The sequence below is a fragment of the Phyllobates terribilis genome, unplaced genomic scaffold, assembly GCF_046119375.1.
Source record: "Phyllobates terribilis strain yellow unplaced genomic scaffold, ASM4611937v1 Scaffold_1__5_contigs__length_1240528914, whole genome shotgun sequence".
In the NCBI taxonomy this organism is placed as follows: Eukaryota; Metazoa; Chordata; class Amphibia; order Anura; family Dendrobatidae; genus Phyllobates; species Phyllobates terribilis.
In genome coordinates, this window is record NW_027362761.1 from 553,774,611 (window position 1) to 553,799,911 (window position 25,301).

The window sequence follows — 25,301 nt, forward strand, 5'->3', positions numbered from 1 at the left end:
TGGTCCCAAAATTGACCCCCAACGCAGCATAGATGGAGCAATGGGAAATTCAAACCACTTATTTCTTTCATTTTTTAATGATCCCTTCTAGAAATGAGCTAATATATTAGAGTGTAATTGAATTCTACGTCTACACAGATTCATCACAATGGTGGCTGCTTGACACCATTTTTTTTAACTGTAAAAGGCCATCAATATGTTGTAAAATAAAAAAAAAATCCTTTTACTCACCTTACTCACCTGTCCGGTCCCTTGGCTTCTCGCCATCACACTTCCTGTCCTCACCATCACACTTCCTGTCCAATCTTTTGATTGCCGCAGCTTGTGCTGAAATTTCCGGGCCTCTAAAACCTAGAAAGAGACTTCTGGTTCTAACGAGAATGGAGAAGGTTCTATGCATGCGTACACAAGATAATGGGGCATGTTGCGACATCATAACTTTTCTCGTTCTTTCGAAGAACCCTCATGGGCCTCATCAGAGCCAAAAGTCTCGGCCCATGGAATTCAGCGCAAATGGTGGCAATCAGAAGATGGAGAGGACTGGATGGGTAACATTGAAGAGCAGAGGGGCTTAACAAGTGAGGGGTGAGGTGAATGTAAGGATTTTTTTTATTTTTTGCATCTTCTGTTTATTACGCTTTGGGGTCTGGAAAAAAGACCAGAACGTAAGAAAGGATATTAAATTTGCAGTGAATCAAATTTCCTGAGAAAATCTGCTTGAGCAGACGAATTTGAATCTTAAAGAACCTGAAAACCCCTTCCCATGCATTTAAAAAAAAGACATGTACTCACACATTAAAATGCATAGCCTTTATCTTTAATACAACCCAAATATGCTGTACACTAAAATTGAAAACCATGTCCCATTAATTGCACATGAATTATCAGCTTGTATACACACTAGTATAGGGAGGTTGTATTACCCATTCACCCCCATTCAGCAGGAATAATACGTAATAATACATTGCTCGTTAATGTTACACCTCTGGAAATAGATGGTATACAGTAGAGGGGGGTGGTCTTTCTTTTTATCTGGCAAAGTATCAACAATCTCTTTCCTTGTCTTCATATACAAAAAAAGCAATAAAAAAATAAAAATAAATAAATTAAAAAAGAAATGCAACACACATAGAACAGTAGTGCAGTCGGACATTCGAATAAAGACGTAAAAAGGCAAATCTGCTACACGTTCGGACAGTAAGGTGTTTTTGTTTTGTTTATTCCAATGACACAAAACAGTTACTAGCCCATTATCTGTTACTGGGACATACTGGTTAATAGTTCAATATAACATACTTTATGCTACATACTATACTCTTATAGTGCACAGATTCACATCATTCACAAGACCCACTGATTCTGAGTCCGAGCCCTTTGGGTACCTCACGGTCTTCCTCTTGTGTTTTTCTTATTTTATCACACACTGTATTAAAATCACAATTTCATACAACAAGTCACAAACAGAACAACGATGCGTGAGATGCGGAATGGAAAGCAGGTTGTTCGATAGAAGTCTTTTGGTTTGATTGGGGTCAATGGTCTCCTGATTTTGACGTCACGACAGAAAGAGTGAATGCAGTCAATGTGGGGTAACGTCGTTACTTAATAAAAATTATTTTATTCTCAAAAACTTGGCTTATATACCTCGAATATCTCAGTTAAACATTTTTTTTTCATAACCAAACATTGAAATTAAAAGAGCCTTTCTAGTCAAAACATATTCCCTTTGAACATTCCCTTTTTGTTAGTAGAGTCCCCAGATAATAAACTGATCACAGCAATGAAGTTGTAATCTTTGGGTAAACTGGCATTAAGTGTTCAATTTCACTGAAGTGCCACCACAGGAGAAATTAAGAATTACACAGTCCTCATTAAAATCTAGGGACTAACCTAACCATATGTTGAGTCCTCCAGAGCTCTTTGTAGACGCTCTCTGCTCGGTTAGAAAGAAGGGGATCTCAAGAGGGAAAACCCTCTCTATTCCTTCAAATTTTCCGAATAATATATTTGATCATGGGTTTCCCAAGCCAGAGAGCCACATCAAAGATACAAGAAACAGTCATATCATCTTCCAACTTTATTTTAAGATTTTATCATTCTTTTATGTTGCATTTTATACCCTCTATGGTTGGTGGAGACCAACTTTCTTATTCCAGTAAGTATGGCAGAAGCTTTCTCTTGTGCTCATTTTGACACCCAGCTGAATAATGTATGTTGTGACCTTAAGTGGAAAAAAGTAGAAGGGAAGTTGTGACAACTGCCTGGAGCACATTGGTGGTTTCCTAAAAATTGATGAATATCTTATTTGTTCTGGCAACTTGATCTAATTAATCTAACAGAAGTATTTAATATCATATTTGCCCCTTCAAAACCTGAATAAATAGGAGGATTTTTGTGAAACCTGACTGGAGGTGTTCTTAGCTAAAAAAAATTCTCATACCTTCTACTTTATCAAAGGATGTTTGCAATTTACAGTTTTATAAAAAGTTGTAATAGAGAAATAGCATATATTATTTTATTCATATTCTACTAACCAACAGCTAAGAGTTTGAGTGCCGATCATTTGGGGCTGTTACCCATTACTAATACAATGATTCAATCCACTTTCCCCCTATAATTAGGCAATCCATCTGATTTTCAAGACTAAAACATTATTTTTCTGGATTGCCCTACAAATAAAGCTTCAATATTTCTTTTTCATATTTGTGCAGGATTCCCATTCTTTACGTAAGAGTTTGATAGAGTAGAGGTGTGTGACAAATGGAGATTACATTATCCACTAGATCTTCATAGACTTTATAGATTCGGTACTCATTGAAATAAAGTAAGTAATGCATGATTATGCTTATTCATCCAAAGAAAAATTTGTTCTTTCAAGAAGCTCTCTACCACAGGCATGACCAACTCTCTTAGAAAGCAGGGCAGATCTGTCAATTTCAGCGTAACTACTGTTGGATATGCAGCCATTTATGAAATGCCCCTTTGTCACCATAAGAAGATCCTCATCAGATCCCCCAATCTACAGTTCATCTTGACCACTGTGTCCCATTGGTTGTCCAAAAAAAAAGTTGGAACTTCCAGAACTTCCAACCTTAACATCGACTACCCACTGACTCGCCTGTACTGTCTCTTAATAGCAAGTAGTCACTGTTTGATGTTCTAATGCCCTAAAAGAGGGCTCAGAATCAGGTTGTCCATGTATGATAACCCATTGTTTTTTTTCTTCAATATTTTCTGGATACGAGTTGGAAATAGTTTGGGGACAGTATCCAATTTTTAAGAATTACACAGTTCTCATTAAAATCTAGGGGCTAACCACAAGTTGGGTCATCCAGAGCTCTTTGTAGATGCTCTCTGCTCAGTTAGAAAGAAGGGTCTCTGAAGAGGGAAAATCCTCTCTAGTCCTTCAAATTTCCATAATAATATATTTGATCATTTTCTAAAGAAATTGTGGATTCACCTTGATAATGATAAACATTGATTCTAAACAAAAAAAGTTTCTTAGTTGTTTTTTCAGTTTTTACTCTTACTTGTCATATTTCATTAAAGTCATGGATTCAGGTAGTGAAATATTTTTATTCCAGTAGAACCAAAAATTGATTTTATTTAATTTTTTGGGTTATAAATATGGTGAACCATGTGGATTTAGAAGAATAATGGAAACATTTGTAGATTAGTGAATCATTGAGATGTTCCGATTCAGAAGTTGCTTTTGATGGATATAGTTGGTCATGTTCATTTTTTGTTAGCCACTAGCCAGTTTGGGTTGCCAAATCAACTGCAATGAATTAATCTTTGTCCAGAACCTACCAAGATATTTCAATAGTTTCATCCCTGCACTAATTTTTCACAATTTTGCCACTAGTCCATCATAAAGGCCATGGGTTACATGCAACTCAAAGGATTCCAAATTCTCTATCATATTGTTAAGCAATGATGTCTGCCCAATCGAAATTTCTTCATTTTCTACATGCCTTTAATCTAACAGCAATGATGGCTACTCATGGAGTTTCTCCAACACAAGTCAATGACCAAAAGTTTTTTATAGATTTAAATCACTATAAATTGCAAAATCTCCTTTTTATAAAGTGAAGGTAGTGATTTTTTTTTGTTTTTGTTCTTAGGCTAAAATGTATTTTGTCCTTTATTTTTCACCTATTTTATTCTATTTTAATTTTGCAATTGATCGTGTGTTAACATAAAAAAAAGAATGTCACTGCAAGCTTCTTATTTTACATGGCAAAGAAATAAAAAAAAAATGAAGATGCTGAAGTCCATTCAACTCGAAGCTTCTAACCATCACACAACATGTGCCACTTGGCAATCTGTCTCCGAGGATGTTCACAGATTTCCTTCCAATGTTCTCCACCTGTTCCATCCGCTGAGGCTCCTAGGATTAATCGACCAACAATCTCATTCCTGGAGCCCCTGTCTGAATCCATCATCAGGAACTCCACACTTATGTCTTCCAAGCCTTCACAAGGAATGTCAAACACAAAGAGTTCGTTGAACACTGCATTCGGGGTGCATTTCTTCACATGAGTTTTCTTTTTGGAAATTCTTTTCTTTGCATGATACAGATTCACTTTCACATAAGGATCTGAAAAAAAGAACAATTTTATTGAATAATATATATTGAAATGTATACAAAAATGTATTTTACCCAATAATGTTGTTAAGAAACACAATTATAGAGGGAAGGGAAAGTAAGGGTTCTTATGTGTTCTTCTATATAATAAGACAATAATAAATATACTATTTAAAGTAAAGAAGATGGGTGCTACTAAAAACTAGCCCCTTTTACATGACATGTGATTAAAATATAAAATAACCACTACTCATCTTTTTAAAGGGAACCTGTCACGTGAAAAAATGCTATTAACCTGCAGATAGGTGGTTAATCTGCAGGATAATAGCATTCTGAACCTGCCTAGGGCTGTCATTTACAGCCCCACTGCCGTGAGGAAATTAACTTTATTCTCCCCGGTAACGTTAAGGTTTCAGTCATGGGGGCGGCTCCGGCGAGAGTTCAGTCATAGCTCTGTGTATAGAGAGCAGCGGCTGTAACCTCATTCCCAGCACTGACTGACAGCTCACTCAGAATTAAGGCCGGCTGTCAGTCAGTGCCGGGGTCGTAGTTACTGCCACCGCTCTTTATGCACAAAAAAATGACAGAACCCGATCGGCGGCGCTCCCGTGACTGAAACCAGAGCCCTACTGGGAGGAATACAGTTAGTTTCTTCCCATCACCGGGGTTCTAAGTGGTGGCGTCAGGTAGGTTGAGAATGCTATTAACCTGCAGATTAACCCCATGTCTGCAGGTTAATAGCGCTTTTTCACATGACAGGTTCCCTTTAATCTTCAGCCCAAACACTGCTGTTGTTCTGGTCTTTCCATGCTGCTGACTTGATGCCATCGAGGACATAATGCCTGTGGCCAATCGATGGCTCCGGCAGTGTCACTAGAAACAACTGATTGGCAGCAATGTTGGTATGCTTAGCTGGTGCACGATCACTGCTGATCATTGATCATAGCAGTCATGGGCTTAGATTGCACATGATCAGCTGTCCAAAACTAAAATAAGATTAGCGGGAACTGGAGTAGCAATGGTCTAAAGTACTATTGTATTGGCTATTTTACTGTTCAATCACATTCCCTGCCCTTTGAAAAAATGGGATCTACAGAAAAAGCCCTTTAAAGACCTGTTTTGATTTCCAAAACATTTTGTAACCAATCCTTACATTTTTTGGTAGATTTATCACATATTCTAAACACTGGAGAGCACTGTATTAAACCTAATAGAGCATTTAACAAGATGCTTCTCAAGTTTTATTTTATTTCAGGAGGTCAGGAGCACAAATAAACTCAAGTTGTATATACAGTGGTGGTCAAAAGTATTGGCACCCCTGCAATTCTGTCAGATAATACTCAGTTTCTTCCTGAAAATGATTGCAATCACAAATTCTTTGGTGTTATTATCTTCATTTAATTTGCTTGCAAGGAAAACACACAAAAGAGAATGAAGCAAAAATCAAATCATTGATCATTTCACACAAAACGCCAAAAATGGGCCAAACAAAAGTATTGGCTCCCTCAGCCTAATACTTGGCTGCACAACCTTTAGCCAAAATAACTGTGAACAACCGCTTCCGGTAACCATCAATGAGTTTCTTACAATGCTCTGCTGGAATTGTAGACCATTCTTCTTTGGCAAACTGCTCCAGGTCCCTGATATTTGAAGGGTGCCTTCTCCAAACTGCCATTTTGAGATTTCTCCACAGATGTTCTATGGGATTCAGGTCTGGACTCATTGCTGGCCACCTTAGAAGTCTCCAGTGCTTTCTCTCAAACCATTTTACAGTGCTTTTGGAAGTGTGTTTTGGGTCATTGTCCTGCTGGAAGACCCATGACCTCTGAGGGAGACCCAGCTTTCTCACACTGGGTCCTACATTATGCTGCAAAATTTGTTGGTAGTCTTCAGACTTCATAATGCCATGCACACAGTCAAGCAGTCCAGTGCCAGAGGCAGCAAAGCAACCCCAAAACATCAGGGAACCTCTGCCATGTTTGACTGTAGGGACCGTGTTCTTTTCTTTGAATGCCTCTTTTTTTTTCCTGTACACTCTATGTTGATGCTTTTTGCCAAAAAACTCTACTTTTGTCTCATCTGACCAGAGAACATTCTTCCAAAACGTTTTAGGCTTTCTCAAGTAAGTTTTGGCAAACTCCAGCCTGGCTTTTTTATGTCTTGGGGTAAGAAGTGGGGTCTTTCTGGGTATCCTACCATACAGTCAGTTTTCATTCAGACGCCGACGGATAATACGGGTTGACACTGTTGTACCCTCGGACTGCAGGGCAGCTTGAACTTGTTTGGATGTTAGTCGAGGTTCTTTATCCACCATCCGCACAATCTTGCGTTGAAATCTCTTGTTAATTTTTCTTTTCCGTCCACATCTAGGGCGGTTAGCCACAGTTCCATGGGCTTTAAACTTCTTGATGACACTGCGCACGGAAGACACAGGAACATTCAGGTCTTTGGAGATGGACTTGTAGCCTTGAGGTTGCTCATGCTTCCTCACAGTTTGGTTTCTCAAGTCCTCAGACAGTTCTTTGGTCTTCTTTCTTTTCTCCATGCTCAATGTGGTACACACAAGGACACAGGACAGAGGTTGAGTCAACTTTAATCCATGTTAACTGGCTGCAAGTGCAATTTAGTTATTGCCAACACCTGTTCGGTGCCACAGGTAAGTTACAGGTGCTGTTAATTACACGAATTAGAGAAGCATCACATGATTTTTCAAACAGTGCCAATACTTTTGTCTACCCCCTTCTTTAGATTTGGTGTGGAATTGTATCCAATTTGGCTTTAGGGCAATTCTTTTTGTGTTTTTTTCATTGAAGACAAATTAAATGAAGATAATAATACCAAAGAATTTGTGATAGCAATCATTTTCAGGAAGAAACTGAGTATTATCTGACAGAATTGCAGGGGTGCCAATACTTTTGGCCACCACTTTACTGGTTCACCAAAAATATTACCTGTGAAATTCTAGGTGTGAGAGGTACAGTAGCTTTCAATTTATGACTACGACTTTTCCCCTTTCCTTCGATGTAACAAAACCAATCAGTTACCAGCAGATCTCTCACAGGACAGGAAAGATAAGCAACAAACAAGGAACAAGACCTTCTCCACTAGACCACCAAGGAGAATAGATTAAATCAATGATCCATGGAAAGGAAATTTAACAGGAATAGGACATCATTGGAGGTGCCTCTAATGGAATTCTGTTCCAGACATCTGATTTTGGCAGCCAAACATAGGTCTCCACGGTCATGTGACTGAAGATCGAGATGTAATAGCTTCCTGTCACACCATTGATCTAAGGACTGGCCTGCGCTAAAGCCATGGAATCTTTAGCATCACTCTGGGAGAGGTCGTTCACCTGACGGCTATCTCTCACGACTTCCCCATAAACAGGAACACTCGTCTTGGCCAAGGATTTCTGTATTCTCTATGATAGAGCAGCTTCCAAATGGTTTTTGATTAGCTGTTGAAGTTCGATCGTTCTCTCCTAGGACATCATCTGTCGGGGACATTCGGGAGGCTAACTTACACATTAGATTGTCCGCCAACCATAGTGATACCAGCGGGATTGGCTGACTTTAGTGTGCATGGGGGCGTTTATTCCTTTGTAGGATCTGGGGGAGGGGTGCATGACACGGGGGTATTCTATGTAGTATTCTTTGAATCTCTGGAACATTTGCCGCACCCTCAGACCCTGCACTAGGATCAATACAGCGCACCAGTTTTGAGTTAATTTACCTTTACAGTAAAGGGACTGAACAGAAACTAGAAATGATATGGAAATATCGTTCGTCATATCTTTTGCTTGGACATTTTTATGACTTTTCTGTTATATGTTGTCCGCATCCATTAATCTGATTGATTGAAATGCTTTCTTGTTATGTCAGCAGTCAGCCTGCCGCTCTTAAGCAATAAGGATTTGTAAGGGATTTGTAAGTACATGGTTCCCGTGTGTTCACCGCCAGGAAGGACATACAAATCAATCTACTAGCTGTGACCAGCACAATACCATTTCAAGTAATCTGAGGTACCAGAACACGCCCTAATGGGCAAAGCAAGGGGGCTCCTACAATGTGATGTCCATGGTAACACAATCTTTACGGACTGGGAGAGAAATTGTTAGATGAGATCCATTTTCATCTTTCATTGCATCTATTCAAAAAGTATCCTGCTTCCCTATTATTTTAAACTTTGTCCCCCTCTTTGCTGTCCCATTAACCTCCAATCTTCAGAAAAATGTTCCTGAAGAGATGTATGCCCATTTAGCCACAATGGATGACAAGGTTGGCCACCGATATTGAGGCATGAGTCCCAAAGTCAAAGTACCATTTCATGCAAAGGCTGATGGATGGGGTTGCGCTGAAGGGCAAGTTCTTCCCCAACAAACTAAGAATAAAATGTTTGTTAGGGATCCAACATTTAAGTAAGATAACCTCAAAAGTAGTAGAGGAAATGGCAGAAATAGTTGTAGTACTAGTAGTAGTCTTGTAAGAAAAAATTAAAAAAGTAGTAGTAGTAGTAATAGTAGAAGTAGTAGTATTAGTAGTAGTAATGATAGAAGTCGAAGTAATAGTAGAATAATTAGTAGAAGTAATAGTAGAAGTAGTAGTAATAGAAGTAAAATTAATAGTAGTAGTAATAAAAGTACAATAAGTAGTAGTAGAATCAGTAGTAGTAATAGTAATAATAACAGTATAAGTAGTGTTAGTGATATTAGAAGAATTGGTAGCAGTAATAGTAGTAGTGATAATTAGTAGCAGCAGTAAATGTAATAGTTGAAGTATTAGTAGAATTATTATTATTAGTAGTAGTAGTAGTAGTAGTAGTAGTAGTAATAATAGTAATAGTGATAATAATATTATTATTATTAGTAAAAATAATAGTTAAAGTAGCAGTATTAGTAGAATTAGTAGTAGTAATAGTAGAATTAGTGGTAATAGTAGAATTAGTGTTAATAGTAGTAAAATGAATAGTAATAGTAATAAAAGTTGTAGTAGAATTAGTAGTAGTAGTAATAGTAGTAGTGGTAATATTAGTAGTAGGAAAATAGTAGTAGTAGCAATAGCAATAGAAGTAAAACAATACTAATAGTAATAGTGATAATACTTTTATAAGTAGTAGTCAATATAATAGTTGAAGTAGCAGTATTAGTAGAATTACTAGTAGTAATAGTAGAAGTAGTGGTAATAGTAGTAAAATTAATAGCAGTAGTAATAGAAGTAGTAGTAGTAAAAATAATATTTGAAGTGGTAGCATTAGTAGAATAAATAGTAGTAGTAGACGTAATAGTAGCAATAGTAGTAAGATAATACTAATAGTAATAGTGATAATATCATTATTAGTAGTAAATATAATAGTTGAAGTATCGGTATTAATACAATTAGTGTTAGTAATAGAAGTAGTAATAGAATTAGTAGTAGTAGTAACAGTAACAGTAGTAGTAGTAGTAGTAGTAGTAGTAGTAAAATAATAGTAATAGTGATAATATTATTAGCTGTAGTAAATATAATAAATGAAGTCGCAGTATTAATAGTAGTAATAATAATAATAATAATAATAACAGCAGTAGTATTAGTAGTGGTGGTAACAGCAGCAGAAGGAAGGTAACTCTGGCACGGCGCCCACCACCCATCAATAGTTGTGTTTCCATATGTAGCAGAGACGCCTTTGGGACCCCTGTGGCCCCGTTACCTGGATCCGTCTGTTACCTCTGCACCTATAGCTACTCCCTGAGTAGTAATAATATTATAAGTTATTACTATAACCTGACAACCATGAGTCTTCGGTGTCCTCACATACACAGCACCTTGTGAATGAATGTAATTACTGCGGATCATAAACAGTTAAAAGTGGTGCGATCTGGAATGAAGCCTCTCAGAGGCGTCACGTGCCCCCGTCATCTCGTCACAATGTCTCAGCATAATTTATTACGCTGTGTGTGAGGAGAAGACGCAGGTTGGCAGCACTTTAATGGGCAGCAGCGGATATTCCCAGGCGACAGGCCGCACTTTGTGGTTGAATCCTTTAAGAAAACACTCCGGCCTCTCTTGGCCCTGCACTGAGTACGAGCTCATTATTAGAGACCGCTCTGAATGTAGGATGTATTTATAATCAGCCGCACGCAGCGAGCCGTGCTCTAATGAATCTCCATCATTCTGCGCATTACCGGCTCGGCTCTCGTCTGCAATGACTTAAGTGGGTCACATAGTGAATGCTAATAATGGCCAGCTCTGCCTAAACCAGGGGGTTACCGCATCAGCTTTCAGAATAAAAATAGTAAAAAAGGGTCAAGAGCTTCATCACCATTAGCTGAGGTGCACACAGTAGATATAGTGGGGCTGAATGTGTCACCTAGGACTATCAGATTTCCATAGGGGTTGTTTGATAAAAAACAAATACTGTATATGATAAATCTGTGGCTACTTTGTGCAAACAATGGGCCCAGATTTACCTGTGTGAATGGAATGAGCATGTGCGACCACCACTGCCATAGTGAATACAGGTGTGGTCGCACATGCTCACTGCCCTCCATTCACACAGGGAACTTTAGGACCACCCCATTTTCATAAATTGTGGGGTTTCCAGCTATCATACATTTATCACCTATCCTGTATAAGATATACACAATCTGGGCACAAGTATTGGGACATGCCTCTTAAAGTCTGATTTATTGAATTTAGGTTTCTTATTTAATCCTATTGCTCCCGGTGTATAACATCAGACCCCTCGCCCCCAGTGCATAACACAACCAGCCCCATTCTCCCCCCCGTGTATTACATCTGACCCCACTGTCCCCAGTGTAATTGTGGCACCCCAGGGGTCTGGTTTCCACAGTAATGTAATGTTATGTCTGAGAGCAGGTGGGAGGTCCTTTGGTCAGGGATCCTGTGCATGCCACACCTCCTGCCCAGTCTTGGGAGGGGAAGAACTTCCCCTATATAAACCCAGGGCTGAAGCAGGGTTAGCAGTCAAGGAGAGTAGAGACAAGAAACAGCAGAAGCAATATTACTACGAGTCAGGGGCTGGCAGCTGCAGAGCTCGCCCTGACTGAGAAGCTTTCTTACCGGACCCGGCGTCCGAGGCTGTGGGGACTAACTCTTACCCAGCAGCAGAAGCCGACCGGCAGGGGATTTCAGGTCCTCAGGCCCAGAAACCCGAAGGCACGGTCACACGCGTGGGACCAGCACCGCCATCGTGGGGCGGAAGCCATTAGAAGGCCCCGAGTCACCGGCCATACGGGTGAGCACCACACGGTACACTCAGGGACGTGGGCTACTTATATCCGCTTCTAGCAAGGTAGCCAGAAGAGTACAGTCAGTTTGGGAGGCCTACAACTCCGCCTGGCCAGGGGAGATCCCATCTGCTCAAGGACTGACCAGGCCCCGTTCACTAGCAAGTACTCCGGGAGGGTCTATCGTTGTTACCAGTAAAGACCCTGAATTACACCGCACCGTCTCTGAGTGGTTCCTGTTACCCCCATCATCCACATCTGCTGCCCTGAAGCCATACCCCTCCCGTTGGGGGTTATACCATCTACGCTGCACCATCCATCCACCGGCCTCAGCGGACTGTCCTGCAGCGGCAGCTCCATAGCTGCATTCAACGGGTGGCGTAGTCGTCCTGCATCTACCGCTGTTACATCGCCGCTCAGTTTGACTCCCTGGGCACGGACCGGGTCACCGCCACGAGACTACAACCCTCAAGAGATCCGGCTCCGGGTAAGCTCCCGCGTGCGCAACGCAGCGCGACACAGGCCCAGGGGCGCGTCAACTTTGGCGTAGTCGGCAGGATTTCGTGCCCGCAACCACCGGGTACTGCGTGCCTGAAAAAGAGACTTTTCAAACTTACCTGTGGTGAAGATTCCCGCCATCCGGCGCCATCTTCAGCCTTCTTCCCGCCATCGGTGAAGTTTCCCGCCATCCGGCGCCATCTTCTGCCTTCTTCCCGCCATCCGTGGAGTTTTCCCGCCATTGGACGCCATCTTGAGGACGCCGCGCGGGAAGAAGAGGGGCGTGGACTCCGAAAGCGCGCGAGAACTGAAGCCCCGCCTCACGTCCGGACGTTGCGTAAGGTCCTGGAAGGAGCCCAGCAGACGCCGACGTCACAGGAGCGCGACGGAAGGTCCTCATCCCTGACGATCCACTGCGGAGCCGCGGCCTACGGAAGAGGATCATCGCAAGGTAGGCCACGGTCCACTAGGGGGGAGGAAGATGTCGGATACGGAGGAGAGCTTCACTGCCTCAACCCCCGCCAGCGCTACCGCTGCTGCAGTTATGCCCTTCACCATGCCCTATATCCCGGGAGCAGCTTGGCTACCCCAGTACTCAGGGGAGTCACATACCCTGCATAACTTTAGAGAAAAGCTGGATAGCCTCTTCCAGGTGTACCCCCTCACAGAAGAGCAAAAAGTGAGCATCCTGGTGGCCCAACTAACCGGGGCAGCCAAAAGGGAAGTAAAATCCTGGCCACCTGGGAGGAAGACTGTCGCAGGGATACTAACCCGGCTGAAGGACACCTTTGATACCCGCACCTCAGCCGAGATTAAGCTTAGATTCTACGGGTGCAAGCAGCGAGCGCATGAGAGTATAAGGGACTATGCACTAAACCTACAAGAGGCCCTGAGGGCCATTAAGCAGACCGACCCTGATGGAGTGGGAAACGAGGACAGGCTGTTGACCGAACAGTTTATAGAGGGACTGTATTGTAATACCCAGTTGCGGGCAATGGCCTTACAGGATCCCCATCTGGGCTTTGCACAGTTCAAGGACAGAGCCATCCGGGTGCTCTGAGAACCGGCACCGGGTGGCGTTGTGACCCACAAGCGCCCTGCTATCACTTACCACCAGGAGGCGGCGCCCTTGTCGGCAGGGCCTGTGGGAGCTGATGCGCAGGCTTTGGACAATGACCCGGCTCCAGACCTACACCATCAGGTCCAAGAGCTAGCTAAGAGCGTTGCTGCGCTAACCCGAACTGTGCAGTCTTTACAGGCTTCCACCCCAGGGAAGATCCAGCTGGCGTCCGGACCGGAGGACATCCCGTGGCGTCGACCAAGGAGGACCCCACCGGCCAGAGGAAGACCCAGTGACCGATACAGCGAGGACGGACGACCCATCTGCCGCCGCTGCAATCAACCTGGACATATGGCAAGGTACTGTTCTTTAAACGGGCACAACCTGGGGTAGAGGGCCAACCCCCAGGAAAAAGATCACCAGGCCCATCGAACTGGCGCGACAGATATGTGGGAGGACGTCCAGTCTTGCCTGTGGTACTGGATGGCATTCCCATGAGTGCCCTACTGGACACCGGGTCACAGGTCACCACCATCCCGTACGTGCTCTTTAAGCAGTACTGGAATGACTCGGATATTACCCGCTACCCTGACGACGACTTGAGTATCATCGCCAGCAATGGCCAGCCCGTGCCACAGATCGGATTTAAAGAGGTGACCATCAAAATCGGTAGAGTCGAACTGGCAGCACAGGGACTGATCATTGTAGATATTGACAAACATGAGAGTCACCCAAAAATAACTCTAGGAACTAATGTAATTGAAAATTGTCTTGCAGAGGTGATTTTCCTTTTACAGCAGGTTGCCAAGAACGCCAGCTCCGGCGAGCAGCGGGTGCTCCAGAAAGAGATCCGGGCACTGATGCGACGGCAACAGGTGGAACTCTCCGGCGGTGAGATTGGTAGCGTAAGAATGTGTGACCCTTTTCCTATTGCCATGCCCCCAAAAAGTGAAATGATGATTTGGTGCCGGGCAGCTATTGGTCTGAGAGGTAGAGATTACCAGGCAATGGTAGAACCAGTTTACTCGGACAGTAGGCCCACCATTTTGACAGCACGGGGGGTGGTTGATGTACGCCATGGGAGGGTACCCGTTCGCATAATAAATATCGGGGAGAAGGAAGTGTACCTGCCCCGGTATGCCACGCTAGCCAAATTATATACCATTAACCAAAATTCTATACAATCTGTGGAACCCTTGCCTCCATCTCACCCGGAGGAAGGTAACGGCTCTAAGAAAAACATGGAGGACTGGTGTCAGCAACTACATCTGGGTACTGACTCCACTCCCGCACACCAGAAACAAGGAGTCTATCGGGTGGTTCAGGAGTACGAGAGAGTGTTCAGTAAACACCCGTTAGACTTCGGGCGAGTCAAGGGGGTAGAACACCACATCCCCACGGGAGACCATCCTCCTATAAAAGAGAGGTATCGACCCGTACCCCCTGCCCACTATCAACACGCCAAGGGGATGCTTAGAGACATGAAGGAGGCTGGGGTGATCAGGGATAGCTGTAGCCCCTGGGCAGCTCCACTAGTCTTAGTCCGAAAGAAAGACAACACCATGAGGATGTGTGTAGATTACCGGAAAATCAATCGTATCACACACAAGGATGCGTACCCCTTACCAAGGATAGAGGAGTCATTGGCTGCTTTAAGATCTGCTAACTTCTTCTCTACCTTGGATCTCACTAGCGGGTACTGGCAGTTTCCTGTAGCAGAGGCGGACCGGGAGAAGACCGCATTCACCACCCCGATGGGACTTAGCGAGTTCACCTGCATGCCGTTCGGACTCTGCAACGCACCGGGAACCTTCCAACGACTAATGGAGTGTTGTCTGGGCCACAGAAACTTCGAGACGGTCCTGTTGTACCTGGACGATGTCATCGTATATTCCAAGACGTATGAGGACCACCTGAAACACCTGGCGGAAGTGTTCGAAGCTCTGGCAAGTTACGGCCTAAAGGTGAAACCCTCCAAGTGTCACCTCCTGAAACCAAAGGTGCAGTACCTGGGACACGTGGTGAGCGCTGACGGAGTGGCTCCCGACCCTGATAAGATCACCGCAATTAAGGAATGGCCAAGCCCCTCCAGCGTAAAAGAAGTGCGGCAGTTCCTCGGGTTGGTAGGCTACTACCGAAGGTTTATTCCCGGTTTCACCAAAAAGGCAGCACCTATGCAGGACCTCCTGATAGGCCAGTCCCGGAAGGCCAAGAACCAGAAGCCGCCCTTCAAATGGGAGGAGCTGGAAGAAGAGTCCTTCCGCCAGCTGAAGATGGCCCTCACGGGGGACGAAATCCTGGCGTACCCGGATTATAGCCAGCCCTTTATCCTCTACACCGACGCCAGTAACATCGGGCTAGGAGCCGTACTGTCCCAGATCCAGCAGGGGAAGGAACGAGTAATCGCCTACGCCAGCCGAAAACTGCGACCCACCGAAAGGAACCCCGAGAATTACAGCTCATTTAAGCTAGAGTTCCTGGCCGTAGTATGGGCAGTCATCGAGCGCTTTAAGCATTACCTCGCTTCTTCCCGGTTCACCGTGTACACGGATAACAACCCGTTGACACACCTGGACACGGCAAGACTCGGTGCCCTGGAGCAGAGGTGGATGGCCCGTCTGTCCAACTACGAGTTCACAATCAAATACCGGGCAGGACGCTCCAATACCAACGCGGACGCCCTGTCCAGGATGCCCAACCTGCCGGACGGAGGAGAAGATCCGGAGGGACTGGAAGAAGTTGAACTGCGTTCCACCGTCATGGGACTATCCAGTATTCCCACCGGGTAAGGAGTAAGCAGGCTGCTACGTTGAACCCCTTACCCCACTACAACTGGGCGGAAACGCAAGACAGCGACCCTGCCGTCCGACTGGTGAAGGAGATGCTGACTCGGCCGGAGGCTCGCCTTGAACCAGACGCTCCGGAGGAAGCCAAACAACTATGGGCAGAGAAGAGTCGACTGTTCCTTTACAAAGGGAAGTTGTGCCGCAGAATGGTTAACTCCCGGACGCATGAATTACTCTGGCAAGTAGTGGTGCCACGAAGAGACGCAGCCATGGTGATGGAGGCATACCACGACGGAGCTGGACACTTCGGGTGGAAGAAGCTGGAGTTCCTGCTGCGCGAGCGGTTCCACTGGGTAGGCATGAGGGGAACCATCGAGAAGTGGTGCAGAGACTGTGGCCCGTGCAACCTGAGAAGGAAGGACCGTGCCAGCCAGAAGACTCCCCTGCAGTCCATCGTCACCCGGCAACCGTTGGAACTGGTAGCCTTGGATCATGTAAAACTGACCCCAAGCAGAAGTGGCTACGTCTACGCGTTAACCATCGTGGATCATTACTCCCGGTTTCTGGTTGTCGTCCCCGTCAAGGACTTAACGGCTCAAACAGCAGCTAGAGCCTTCCAGCAGCACTTTTGCCGTCCACACGGGTACCCGGACCAAGTGCTGACGGACCAGGGACCTGCCTTTGAAGCGGAGGTCTTCCAGGAATTCTGCAATCTGTATGGCTGCCGGAAGATAAGGACGACACCCTACCATCCGCAAACTAATGGACTTTGTGAGAAAATGAACCAGGTGGTAATGGATCTTCTAAAAACGTTGCCCCTGGAAGAACGCAGTCTGTGGCCTGAGAAGTTGCCCGATCTGGTGGACCTATACAACCACATCCCGGTAGGTTCCACCAACTGTACCCCGGCTTACCTAATGAGGGCAAGACCTGGTAAGTTACCTGTTGACCTGGAAATGGGAGTCCTGACACCCGAGGACACTTCACCAGAAACAGACTGGGACACAGAGAGGCAGCAGCAGTACCGGAGAGTACAGGAGAGCGTGGAGCGAAGTCTCTGTCAGGCTAGGGAAAGACAAGAGAAAACTTACAACCAGTATGCTCCCGCTGTTCCCCTGGTACCCGGAGAGCAGGTCTTGAAGAGGAAGAGACGGCTCCACAAGTTGGACGACCAGTGGGAGAAGGACCCGTACACCGTACTGCCCTCAAGCCACGAGAACCCGAAGGTTTGTACCATCAGTAAAGACGGAGGGGAAACCACAGCCATTGTATCCCGGGACCACCTGAAGAAGTGTCCCGAACAACTGAGGAACCCTGAAGAGGAACAAGAAGACCATCGACCCGTAGAGGAAAGGGAAGATATGGTTAGTACTGTGCTCGGGGACTTCCCTCGGTCTTGGACTCAAGTCAATGGTGCAGTTGTGGTACCCGTACTCACCTTCCTCCAACCAGCATCCCAAGCACCTACGGAGCAACAGGTAGAGCTGGAAGAACAGCCGGTCCAGGAGGCAGAAGACTCCACACAAGCAGAACAGGAGGATCAACCCTCTGCTTATAGTGAGCCTGCCGTACCCCTAGTGAGACAAAGAGCCGGTAGACAGCTGCCCAGTTTACCCTTGACAGCTCCTACAGCCTGTAGTTCGGGGCCAGACAGTCAGCTCCGTAGGAGGATTTGAAGTGTATAAATTGTTTTATTTATGTTTATCTGTGTATTGTTGCTTGTGTATAATTTTGTGTTTCCAGTTATTTTTAGGAATCCTTGGTGGATCTACCGGGAATCCTTGTACAATTAGTTGGAGCGTAACCCAGGATGGACTAGAGACTGTTAAGGACTCGGGGTAGGACAGACCCCTACCTGGTTACGTCTCCCTGTTTTGGTGAAATGGACACCTTGCTTTCTTCAAAGACTGCACCCGGTTACGGACATGCCGTGACCACCTTTATGTGTTTCTTATTGTATTGTTATTGTTATATCTTGTTATGTTTTTCTAAAATGTGTTTAGTCCCGGAGTACTAAATTTTACTAGGGGGGAATGTGGCACCCCAGGGGTCTGGTTTCCACAGTAATGTAATGTTATGTCTGAGAGCAGGTGGGAGGTCCTTTGGTCGGGGATCCTGTGCTGCCACACCTCCTGCCCAGTCTTGGGAGGGGAAGAACTTCCCCTATATAAACCCGGGGCTGAAGCAGGGTTAGCAGTCAAGGAGAGTAGAGACAAGAAACAGCAGAAGCAATATTACTACGAGTCAGGGGCTGGCAGCTGCAGAGCTCGCCCTGACTGAGAAGCTTTCTTACCAGACCCGGCGTCCGAGGCTGTGGGGACTAACTCTTACCCAGCAGCAGAAGCCGACCGGCAGGGGATTTCAGGTCCTCAGGCCCAGAAACCCGAAGGCACGGTCACACGCGTGGGACCAGCACCGCCATCGTGGGGCGGAAGCCATTAGAAGGCCCCGAGTCACCGGCCATACGGGTGAGCACCACACGGTACACTCAGGGACGTGGGCTACTTATATCCGCTTCTAGCAAGGTAGCCAGAAGAGTACAGTCAGTTTGGGAGGCCTACAACTCCACCTGGCCAGGGGAGATCCCATCTGCTCAAGGACTGACCAGGCCCCGTTCACTAGCAAGTACTCCGGGAGGGTCTATCGTTGTTACCAGTAAAGACCCTGAATTACACCGCACCGTCTCTGAGTGGTTCCTGTTACCCCCATCATCCACATCTGCTGCCCTGAGGCCATACCCCTCCCGTTGGGGGTTATACCATCTACGCTGCACCATCCATCCACCGGCCTCAGCGGACTGTCCTGCAGCGGCAGCTCCATAGCTGCATTCAACGGGTGGCGTAGTCGTCCTGCATCTACCGCTGTTACATCGCCGCTCAGTTTGACTCCCTGGGCACGGACCGGGTCACCGCCACGAGACTACAACCCTCAAGAGATCCGGCTCCGGGTAAGCTCCCGCGTGCGCAACGCAGCGCGACACAGGCCCAGGGGCGCGTCATAATGAGTGTAATGTGGAGGGGCACAATATTTTCTCCCTAGTGTATGATTTTAATGGGACAATCTCTTTAAAGACATTGTCTTATTAAATTTAACAGTAAAGCATTGCCAGAACATGTCACCGGTTGCCTTGATTGCCAATGCCATCGTTGATCACTAGTGGCTGTGCCATTGGGAAAGAGCTCTGACATCATCTAGTGTCATCTATGATCTGATTTATGGGGCTTTTATGTGATAGTTATTGATGACACAGCTATAAGCCACTAATGGCTTTAATTAGATAAGCCTTTAAGATGTCCTGTGAAATAATCAGAGTAACATATGTAGCAGGCAGCAAGTTCATTGATCCGAGCTTTATTCTGTTCCCTCCATATACCGGAGGCACAACCATAGAGAATGCAGAAACTGCACTTAACCCGGGTCCCTGGGGGCCAATCACTGACAGCAGTAATGCTCCAAAAGCAGAATGAGACTGAGCCCTTTCACTATAAAAAAAAAAAAAATTAATTATTTAAGATATGTAGATCCAACATGGTATGACCTTATAATCACATAGGACAACGTGTGGTGTCAGCAGCAGGATATATGACACAATATCCCTCCACTATGAACATTTTCTTAGGCTTCCTTCACAAGGCCAAAAAAAAAAGTGTAAAGGGGTTCTTCACCTTAGATAATCCTTACTTGTTGGAAGAGTGGCTAAACAATAAATTGATCCCAAACTATCCTCCTGTTAGCAATCTGCTATAATCTGCAGGAAATCCTGGCAGTAAGACTTGAATTCCACTACAGCGCCACCACAAGGTGTCCATTTAAATCATTGGGTTGTCAATGTAATGAAGGACAGGATTGTTCCTCCAGTATCAGTGATGCTCTTTCTAACTCTCCACTCTGAATAATAATAGGATCTTATCAGAAGAACCCCTCTATTTAAGGAGTTGTCTAATGTCCTTTCTTCGGGAGTGCACAGCTCCTCTGCTGCCCGGGTTCCTTGTTGTCGGGGGCGGTGCCCTTATGAAGATTGACAGTTCAGACCAGTGGCATGGTGGCGCCTCAGGACTAAACTGAGTACTCTATGATGCTGCAAGCATCAGACTTCTCCTGCAAGCTGTATAGTAAACAGATTGCAGGCACGATGCACCTTGCCTCGGAGACAGTGGGCAACCACTAACAGACTGCAAAGGTGGTCAGTAATTTAGGCAACGAGGGGTAAACTATAAGATTAAAAATGCCTCCTTTCTTGAGAACAGACAGGATTTTTAATAAGAGGTAGTGGTCACATGTCATTTTCAGGCCATGTAACAGGCAGCAGAGACCACCAGCTCAGCTGCAGAGAAGAAGGCAAGTAGGACGCTTGGCTTTAGGCATCATGCATCATACTGTGTGTAGGCGGCTGTGGGGGCATCATATTATGTGTGAGGAGTTGTGGGGGCATCATATTGTGTGAAGAGGCTGTGGGGGAATCATATTGCATGTTGGGAGACCATGTTGGCATTATGTGTGAGGAGGGCAGTGGGTACATCATAATATCCAGGAAGGGACTGTGTGGGCATCATCCAGGAGGGACTGTGTGGGCATCATCCAGGAGGGACTGTTTGGGGAGTTGTGGCGCCATCATACTGTGTGTAGGGGGACCATATGGGCATCATACTGTGTGAGGTGGGGAATGGGTGCATCATAATATTCAGGGGGGACGGTGTGGGCATCATGTGTGTGTGAAATTGTGGGGCATCATATTGTGTGTGGGGGAATCATACTGTGTTTGGGGGGCCACATGGGCATAATACTGTGTGAGGGGGCAATTGGGACATCATACTCTCAGGGGGCTGTAGGTGCATCACACTGTGTCGGGAGTCTGTGCGGTATCATACTGTTTGGAGGAGACTGTGGGGGCATCATACTGTGTGTACTGTGTGTGAGTGACTGTGGGGGGCATTGGAATTATTCTCTATGGGGGTGCTACAGGGGCATTACACTGTGTGGGGAAATTAGGGTGGTATCATACTGTGTGAATGAGGAATTTTCTGGGGGGGCATCATACTGTGTTAGGTCATTAAACCGTGTGGAGCTATGGGGACAATCCTACTGTGTGGAGGCTGTGTGGTCATTACACGGTGTGGAGGCATTATATTGTGTGTGGGTGACTGTAGGGGCATTATACTATGTATAGACCTGTGGGATAATGTACTGTAGGACGTTATACTGTGTGGGGGGGGGGGGGGCTGTGGGGTAATTTCCTTTGGGGCACCATATTTTGTGAGAGGCTGTAGGGCATCATGCTATGTGTGTGGGAATCTACTGTGAGGGCATCATTCTGTATGGGCTCATTGTGGGGGCATCAAGCTGCAGGTGGGGCATAGACTGGCTGAGGTTAGGGTACTGGCTTAGTCTAAAATCTAAATTGCTGTGGTGCACTACGTCCCTCTTTCCTATGTTTCAAAGTTGGTAGATATGCTATTATATATTTCGCCTTGGGGATGTACAATGCCCCTCTCTCATCAGAGCAGAGCTATTTTGCAGGTCCTTTCAGTACAATTGCATGACACAGCATAGCAAGTAGACGCTCTAATCCAAAGCCCCTCTCCTCCCACCCACTTAAGATGCCTGAAAGGCCACTGTACTGAGCAGACCCCGGTTGGATGATGTCACCGGTTGATGTGAAGCGGCTGACTCATGCAGGGACAATAGTTTTCCATCAGACACATAAAATAAGAGTAATTGGATCCGGAGGTGTTCTCCTCCTGGGATTATCTGCAATAGATTGATGTTCCTATGAACAAGTTTAGTTAGATGTGATTTCATTTACCCTTGCTCATAGTGGAGTTTAAAATATGTGTCTTTTCTTGTGTTAGAATTCCCCAAAATACTAGATGCAAATATAGCAGAGCGGGATATGTCATTTAACTATTCCTCTTGTGTTCAGGATTTTATGAGATTATAAAAAGGGTCTGCCTTTTTCTACAAACAGCGCCTCTCTTTTCCATAGGCTGTGTCTAGTATTACAGTTCAACGTCACTTAATCACAGACATAACCAGAAGTGTTGCTATTCATGAATATAAAGCAGTCTATTTTTACTATTCTATTAATACCTTCACATTAACAAGGGGTTGGGCAATTAATGTTCTCGATAGGCCACATGAGAAACTGTGACTGTTGTGGAGGTCCAGATCAGAAGGCTGAAATTAATTCTGCTCAATATTAATATTAACATATTAATTATAGTTATAATTTTATATTAATATTAATGTTATCACTTAATATTAAGCAGAATTACGTATGCTGACATCCCTGCATATACTACATGAGCCAACACATAGCGCTCTATGTACAGCATGGGCCTTCACACAGCCACCTTATATACCATATGAGTCCACACACAGCCATCTTATATATCGTATGAACCTGCACACAGCCACCTTATATACCGTATGAGTCCACACACCGCCCCCTTATATATCATATGAACCCGCACACAGCCCCCTTGTATATCGTATGAGCCCACACACAACCCCCTTATATATCATATGAGCCCACACACAACCCCCTTATATATCATATGAGCCCACACACAACCCCCTTATATATTGTATGAGCCCACACACAACCCCCTTATATATTGTATGAGCCCACACACAACCCCCTTATATATCGTATGAAGCCACACACTGCCGGATATATATACCATGAGTCCCACACAGCCCCCTATATACAGTATGAGCCTCCACATAGCCTCTCTATACACAGTATGAGACCCCTACATACAGTATGAGCCACTCACACTCCCTCTACATACATTCGCATACAGTATGAGAACCCACACAACCTCTCTGTATATAGTATGAGCCCCCACATAGCTCCCTATATACAGTGTGAGCCCCCACACAAACGCTCTGTATACAGTGTGAGCCCCCACACAGCTCCCTATATACAGTATGAGCCCCCACACAGCCCTCTATATACAGTATGAGCCTCCACACAACTCCTTAAATACAGTATCAGCCCCCACATAGCCCCTCTATATACAGTATGAGCCTCCTTACAGCACCCTATATATAGTATGAGCCCCACACAGCTTCTTATATACAGTATGAGCCCCCACACAACCCCCTATATACAGTATGAGGCCTCACATAGCCTAGTATATACAGTATGAGCCTCTACTTAGCCCCTCTATATACAGTAAGAGCCCCCACATAGCCCACTATATACACTATGAGCCCCCACACAGCCACTATATACAGTATGAGTCCCCACACAGCCACTATATACAGTATGAGCCCCCACACAGCCACTATATACAGTATGAGCCCCCCACACAGTCCCCTATATATAGTATGAGCCCCCCACACAGTCCCCTATATATAGTATGAGTCCCCCACACAGCCCCCAGTCTCACTCTGTGAGCCAGACTGGAATAGCCAGAGGGCCGGATGTGGCCCGACAGCCGCAGTTTGCCAAGGTCTGCATTAAGAAAAATCTGTATCCGCTACTCTATAGTCATCTACATATGGAAATGTCACCAACTGAGCAAATCAGCCCTGCTACTGCTGAGAAACTCAGATCTCCTTGGTAAGATATGAAACACTGCTCGGTCTGCATTAATTGTGTGGAGACATACAAATGTTTTTTTAACATTTTTCTTGTGTTTGCGTAGAAACACATTGCTCCCTGTCATTTTAACAACAAATGCATAAATTAGTAGCACATTAAAATATGATAAACTTTGTAGTATACATTTATCAGAGAATTCTGCTACTTTCTCCATTTATGAGCCACTTCTTCCCCTCCATCTGCTTTCCCGCTTTGTAAGCCCACTATTTACTCAGAAAGACTACAAGAGTCTGTCTTGCTCAAGACAGAAGGGACTGACAGCTCACAGATCAGATTGCAGCTGCCTATTGTAGTCTATGAAGAGGGGGCAGAAGGAGGAGCAGTGATTCAAAGCCTTGTGCTGCTGTTTTCTACTAAGTGCTCAGCAAGGCTGTGTAATGTCCTCCATGCTGTCGCTGCTTCTGAACATGCGCTAGGTAGAGACAGGAGAGCAGGAATCCCTCATCTCTGCGTGTGCTGTGTATGGGAGACATCATAGCAGCTCGTCTCCACCCACTAGCTCAGAGAAAACTAGTGATAAAGCCTGCAGAGAGGAAAACTGCTGGAAAATGTAGGAGCAGGTAGTATAATGATCAGATAAAGTGCAATGCCACATGTACATACACAGGACGGCTTATTCTGAAAAAGTCACCTAGAACAACATGCGTGATTTAAAGGGGCTGTACAGGACTTTAACATTGAAGGACTATCCTTAGGGTAGGTCATCAATGTCTGATTGGAGGTGGCTATAGTCGGTTACTGCACATCCGACTTATCTAGTGTTTCGAATAAGGGGCGGCTAAGCAGTACCCAGGTGTAGCCACTATACAGTTGATGGAGCTGTGCTATACATTGGGAACAGCTGATCAGCGGGGTTGCCAGGTGTCGAACACCCCAAAATCAGACATTGATGACCTATCCTAAAGATAAGCCATCAATGTTAAAGTCCCGTAAAACCCCTTTAAGTCTCTCTTTCGTTCATTATATAGTAAATGCTTCAAATCCATTACCAGAACCACACACTACAATCGTGCTGAGAGCAATCGGTAGCTAAATAAACCAGTAATAGCCCCATTAATGAAGAAGCAATGGTCTCTGTAATAGGTAGGTATCAGCCATTAAAGGGGTGTGCTCATTTTCTTTCTTCAGGAGCACACGGCTTCCCTGCCTCCTGACTTCCTGACGACTGACCATTCACATCATAGGCTTCTGATCTGGACTGTGCGTTCTCAGATGCTGCTGGCGCAGTCAACTTTGCCTCTGCAGCATCACAGAAGTGCAAGGACACTGGATCTGACCAGCTTCAGAGCAGCGCTCTCCAACTGTTCAGCAAACAGCTTGCACGCTCTTTGCCTATGAAGCAGTAAACTATAGAATAAAAAATCCAACTGTTCTTAAAAATGGAGAGGATTTTTTTTATAAGAAGTAACTTACAAAGTTGTTTATTTTTAAAAGCATTTTGAAAATTTAATTAATCCATATAAGACAAAACTTTTAAATTAGGAAATGGGATCTACATCTCCATCTAGTGGCCAACTGTGGTGAATTTTATA

General features: G+C 45.0%; 1 protein-coding gene across 1 annotated transcript in view; it reads right to left on the bottom strand.

The window, feature by feature from the left end:
* Positions 1–795: 795 nt before the first annotated feature.
* The window catches only part of SYT4 (synaptotagmin 4), a 38,132-nt gene continuing 13,626 nt past the window's right edge, over positions 796–25,301 (bottom strand). Inside the window, exon 4 of the mRNA XM_073680449.1 lies at positions 796–4,600. Within this exon, the coding sequence (XP_073536550.1) occupies positions 4,293–4,600 (308 nt within the window). The 3' untranslated portion in view covers positions 796–4,292. The remainder of the gene's footprint in view (positions 4,601–25,301) is intronic.